The sequence below is a fragment of the Euleptes europaea genome, chromosome 6, assembly GCF_029931775.1.
Source record: "Euleptes europaea isolate rEulEur1 chromosome 6, rEulEur1.hap1, whole genome shotgun sequence".
NCBI classification, from domain to species: Eukaryota; Metazoa; Chordata; class Lepidosauria; order Squamata; family Sphaerodactylidae; genus Euleptes; species Euleptes europaea.
In genome coordinates this window covers 67,309,722-67,315,688 of record NC_079317.1, presented here as the reverse complement: position 1 = coordinate 67,315,688, position 5,967 = coordinate 67,309,722, and the positions used below count along the sequence as shown (strand labels likewise).

The 5,967-nt window shown below is 45.3% G+C and overlaps 1 protein-coding gene across 1 annotated transcript; it reads right to left on the bottom strand.

Moving 5' to 3' along the window:
* Positions 1–3,493: 3,493 nt before the first annotated feature.
* RAG2 (recombination activating 2) lies at positions 3,494–5,088 on the bottom strand. Its single transcript, XM_056852184.1, has one exon. The coding sequence runs from the start codon at positions 5,071–5,073 to the stop codon at positions 3,499–3,501; it is 1,575 nt and encodes a 524-aa protein (XP_056708162.1). The 5' UTR covers positions 5,074–5,088; the 3' UTR covers positions 3,494–3,498.
* Between the last annotated feature and the right edge of the window lie 879 nt (positions 5,089–5,967).

The following is a 5,967-nucleotide window of genomic DNA, read 5'->3' as shown; positions in this document are numbered from 1 at the left end:
ATGAAGACAGCCATTGAAGGGCTGTCCCATGCACTCCAATGCCGGTGAGGCGGTTGGTCAACAGCTCTCAGTCAACCATGTCAAACACTGTTGTGAGATCGAGTAACACAAGCAGTGCCAACCCACCCTGATCCAGTTGTCTCTGGAGATCATCTGTGAGAGTGACCAGCATTTTCTCCATCCCATGGCCAGACCAGAAACCAGATTGAAATGGATCCAGTGCCAATGTTTCCTCCAGAAATTCCTGCAACTCTTCTGCTGCCACTCTCTCAACTACCTTGCCGAGAAATGATAACTTCGATACTGCGCAGTACTTGGCAGGATCGAGTGGATCCAATTATTTTCAAGAGCGGCTTCGCCACTGCCTCTGTTAACATCCTGGAAAGACCCCTGAAGTCAGAGGTCAGTTTATAAAGTCTTCCAAGGGAGGAGGAGGAAGAAGAAGAGTTGGGCCGAAAACGCACGGGCACTTACTCCTGTCTCCGCCCAGTCTCCTCCCTGCTTTTTTCCATTTTCAAGCCGGACCAAATTCTCGCAAACGGACGAGACCTTGGATGCTGCTGGCCGAGCGTTGTGTCGACCTAAAATGAACCTGTCTTAGCGATTGAGGACCCAAACCGTTACCCCTGGCTCCCTTCAGATGAACAGGAGCCTATTCTTCGGCAGTCACGACGTCCCACACGCCTCCAAACCCCTCCCTGCGCAACCTCACCCCCTTTTGTTTCCAAATTTTTTGAAAAGTGGGAGCACAGGGCTGTCATTGGTCAGTGAGTCAGCGAGTCGGCCAATCACCACCGGGAGCATGCTTTGCTGAACGGCCAGGAAGTGCGTGTCTCCAGCGTTTTCTGTTTTGACGGGCAGATCAGCACGCTGACTCGCCACGGATCAAGAGAGGTTCTGCGCACAGATTGTCTCCCCGCCCGGTTTGAACTGATCCTGGCTGGAATGGGGAGGACACTGGGAAGAAACCGGAGTAAGTGCCCGTGCGTTTTCGGCCTTGGTTTTTTATATGCCAACTTTTTCTACCTTTTAAGGAGAATCAAACCGGCTTATAATCTCCTTCCCTTGCTCTCCCCACAACAGACACCTTGTGAGGCAAGTGAGGCTGAGAGAGTTCAGAGATAACTGTGACTAGCCCAAGGTCACCCAGCTGGCTTCATGTGTAGGAGTGGGGAAACCAACCCAGTTCTCCAGATTAGAGTCCACTGCTCCTAACCACTACACCATGCTGGCTCTCTTGTACTCCTCCCAGGCTAGCCTTGACCAGCCAGGAAGTCAAGGAGACAAGTTTTTGGCTTCGCAGCTGAAAAGATCCTGTCCATGTCAGAGTGTGAGAGGCACCTGAAATGATCTAATATTGGACCTGAAGGCAGCCAAAGGGTCTCTAGTTCACTCACTGTATTACACGTAGGCAGGAGATTATCACCTAAACAAGGAGGAGTTGGGAGTCCCAAACAGACCTTCAGAGCAAAGTGGTCTGACTATGGCACTCTATCCATGGAGACTGGACCCAAGTCAGCATTGTTTTTGATGTTGAGTATTACAATCCAAAGTCACACAGCCACCAATGTGAGTAAACTAATCTACAGCATTAGTTCAATACCTGTCTTCAACTCTTTATGGCTTTAATACAATAAATGGGGTTTCCCTCTGTATTGTGCTATGTAACTTATGTGCTGACTGGGTCTTTTCTGGGGGCAGGACTCCTGGCTGGGAGATGGCAGACAGGGCTCCCTAGGCAAGCATTGGTAGTCTTGGCAGGCAATGCAGAGGCCGATACAGAAGAACAACCAGTGGGATGTGGGGTGTGGCTGGGCATACATAATGTCATGTGGGGCTGGTTGTAGTATTGGCAATGTTGGGTTGAGAGGGTGTGCCCCATGGCCTCTGAGGGAGGAGCTGGAGACTGGGGGGGGGGGGCAGGAAGGGCTAGCTTCCTAGGGCAGGTCCAGCCTTAAACGAGGTAGTGCTGGGCAGAACTGGCAGAGGAAGAGCTGATGGGACCTAAGATGTAGAGAAAGCAGGGAAGTGATGCGGAACTGTCCCAACATGGGGCACAGCTACATTATATCAGCTCATGGCAATAAAGAAGTATTTGTTGTTATAGTCTGGCTTGAAGTGTCTTTGTAGCTTCCATGCACACCTGGGCTCCCCCAAGCCTACTATGGGCTCTCATCTTGCAACCCCCCCCCCCAGCTCTGCAGTTACACCTGGGACCACACACACACTTATTGATTGATTATAATAATTGATAATAATTGAATAATTATACTTATTAATTATTTTTGATGGCCAGACTTTTTACCTCTTCTGCATAATAGAATCTACCCTACATAGTCTCTCAATCAGACACAGAACAAGAGCAACCACCTTGTACAAATTAATCCCGCACTTCATAACAAACTACTCTTCCATTGGAAAAATGCCAGAGGAAGATGAAGTCAGTTTTATACTCTGTAAGCTAGAGTGAGGTCTGCAATAGTGCCAAAGCTGTAGGTGATGTGTTACCTCTTTCACTGTGGCAAGATTTAACAACATGTGAGCTTCCTTCTACCACATATCACACAATAATCTCAGAGTAACACGGAGAGTAAAACCGAGCGAGAGTTCGCGCATTGTTGGGCTGTCCAACCCCTCCATACACAACTGAGAACCCTGGGAAAAGAGGGAAAACTCACACTCCATATTCAAGCTTCCCTGTGCCTGTTCTGTAAATGAAACTTTTAATAGCTAATGAAAAAGAGACACTTCTTGTTTGCCTGAAATTTGGCAGGAAGCATCTCTGGATGGAACAGTATAAACCACATTGGATTGAAATTGGACTGAAAACAATATAGTTGCAGACAGAAATGTGTTCCCTGTTGAACCCAATGGACACAAATAAAATAGAATAAAGAGTCCAAACAGAGTCCAAATAATTGGTTCGTATAGGTTATCCGGGCTGTGTGACCGTGGTCTTGGTATTTTCTTTCCTGACGTTTCGCCAGCAGCTGTGATTCAGCTCAAACCCAACCCCTTTCTGACTATATATTACTCTTCCTACACACTTGACACTGAGAGACACTGTCCTTCAGTGTTACTCCTCTGAAGATGCCTGCCACAGCTGCTGGTGAAACGTCAGGAAAGAAAATACCAAGACCACGGTCACACAGCCAGGATAACCTACAAGAACCAATGAACTCTGACTGTGAAAGCCTTCGACAATATTTAGAGTCCAAATAAAATAACGAGTCCAAACAGGTGTAATAATAACCATTTAAAATATAATGAGTAAAACTAATTAAACAAATGAACCAAAAACAATCTGGAGAAAATTTCTGTGTACATCTCTGCTAGGTAGTATAAAGGCTTTTATAACCCAAACTGAAGTTTACACTTTATTAATCTAGAAAAAAAATCCATTAAAATGAAAGAACAATCAAAGCACTAGTAGGAAGCAGTCTTTGGTTCGGGATATCAGTGCTGTGTCTCAGCTAAAAAGTTAATCCCAGTGTGAACCTATTCAAATAGTTTTCGGATAAAGGACTTTTTCATAGGAGTGGCTATCTTCATGGGGGTTCTCCTGCGCAATGCTTTCATTGGTTGCTTTTCCACTGGTATCTTCTCCTTGGGAGTTTGCAGATCCCTGGTGAAAGGTACATGTTCATTGCAGAAGTATTTGACATTTACCTGAGAAAGGTGAAGCAACATGTTCTCAGACAGTTCCATGCATTGGGCATGGACCCAATGGCCGTCTCCATTTGAACAGAAGATCATTGCTGGCTTGTTGAGCTCTGTTGAGTAGAAGGGCACCCAGGTATTGATATCAACATCACAGCTTTTAGAGCAGGTGATCCAGTAGCCTTCTGACTCATCTTCTTCATCATCTTCATTATGAGTATCAATATAGCTGATACTGTCAAAGCTGAAAGAAAATTCCTCTGAATCTTCAAAAGGAGTGGAATCTCCTGGATCTTCTGTAGAACTTTGACTGCATACTTGGGTCATCTCTTCAGAGTCCTGCTCACTTTCTCCTACTTCTTTGCATCTCAACATATAAAAATAATTTGCATCTAAATTTAACTGCCTGTTGTCCCCTGGTATACCGAGCAGTACAATTCCATTTCCCATATCACTCCCAAACCATATCTTGCAGTGCTTGATATCTGGGGTCCATTCTGGTGCCTCCCTTCCCATTATCACTATCTTGTTATCTTCTAGGTTTATTGTATTACAAACCATTCTTTTCTGGTTGTCAGAATGGTAACCCCCAACAATGACAAATTCATTTTCTTTCACCTGTGACACAATGGCGCTGGAAACCGAAATCCCCCCAGACAAGACACAGCAGTTCACAGCCGGGCTGCCTATGGGGAGATCAATTTTTATCTTATAGAGGTTTGGAGGTCTGGTGTTAGTTTCAATGGAATGGCCCCCTATGATGTAGATGGTATCATTTCTGGCAAGGGAGAGATGAAAAGAGAATCCACTCTGAAGTTCTGAGAGAACGTATGAAGTACAGCATCCAAACTCAGGGTCAACCAGAAAAATCTGTGGCATGCAGTCGACCACTCTGTTCCAGTTTTCTGTGGTCCTTTGTCCAAGAGCCATGTATGACCTCCCTCCCACTATAACAATCATTTTTTTCCCTTGATTATAAACCACATCAACTGTATGGCCGTATCTAGCTTCAGGGATCTCTCCAACCAATTCCTTCTCAATGCATCTAAAGGTGGATTTCTTGCTAGTTTTGCTTGCTATGTTCATGATGTACAATTTATCAGAAAGTTCATTGTTTGGATTTTTCCCTCCATGGATGATGTACTGGCCTTTCTCAGCCTCCGTACTGCTTTTCATTGTGCAGACCGCAGGGTAACGCAAAGGGGGAAGGTAGCAGGAATCTTTGGAGAAGGACGCTGGCCTCAGTTTGAGCTCATCCTTTTTGAAATCAAGAAGGAAAACCCCAGTAGGACAGGACCTCTTTGGCCAGCCTTTCTGTCCAAACAAGAAAACTTGGCCATTGAAGTTCAGCAAAGAAAATCCTGGTTGGATCAGGGAAGAGTTGTTAATAGTTGGTATCATCTGAAGAGACATCTTCTCTGTCAAGCAGGCCACAGTATTACCGATATCTGAAAAAGAGAACCAGAAGATGATTGCACATACAGGCTGAGGGTAATTAAGTCAGTAATTACTTGGCTAAGTGGCTGAACATATTAGATAACGTCTGTCATCACAGTATCATTAGAAGTAGTACCTTTGAAAAATGCGATGAGAGCCACAAAATAAGAAAGCTATGTGAAATCAAACAGCAGAACAAGGTATGCCTATTTAATTACAATTGCACTGCTGTATAGAACAAGGTCAGGACTCATGAAAAAAGGTGAACATACACAGGTAGGGATGCCAGCCAGATGGCAACAAGCAGGAGTCCAGGCGGGTGGGGATAAGGGAACGCCAGTAGGTTTTACCATAGAGTTTTGGTAATTCCTACAGAGGTGTGATGTCACTTCTAGGTTTTTCCCTGAACTGATGTAACACTGTCGTCTGATGGTTTTTTCTTCTTCTGTCCTGTCGGCAACCAGAGTGCAACAGGAGCTGGGAAGGGAGATGCCCCATCCCCAGTGGGCAGATGGCAAGCCTATTCACAGACATGGCTTTAAGTGCCCTTCACAGAAGCAGAGAAAAATAAGCCAGTGAGGATATCATCATCATCACATGACATCCCTTACTCCGTGTTCAAAGAAAAGAGAAGTAAGGAAAAAGAAGGTTATCAAGGTGTGCCCTTTATGAGAGCTTCTGATAGACAGCTATCTGCTTATATATGGATCACAGATCTTCCCCACTTTCCTTTCTTCTCAGCAGTCCCATCAGATCCTGGGAAAGTTGATACCTAAAGATGTGGGAGTCATGTGGACTGATAGCCACATGGGCTGGTGGGATGCAGTGAGGAGGGGGAAGGGAACAGTTCTGTCAGGACAGCTCTGCTGA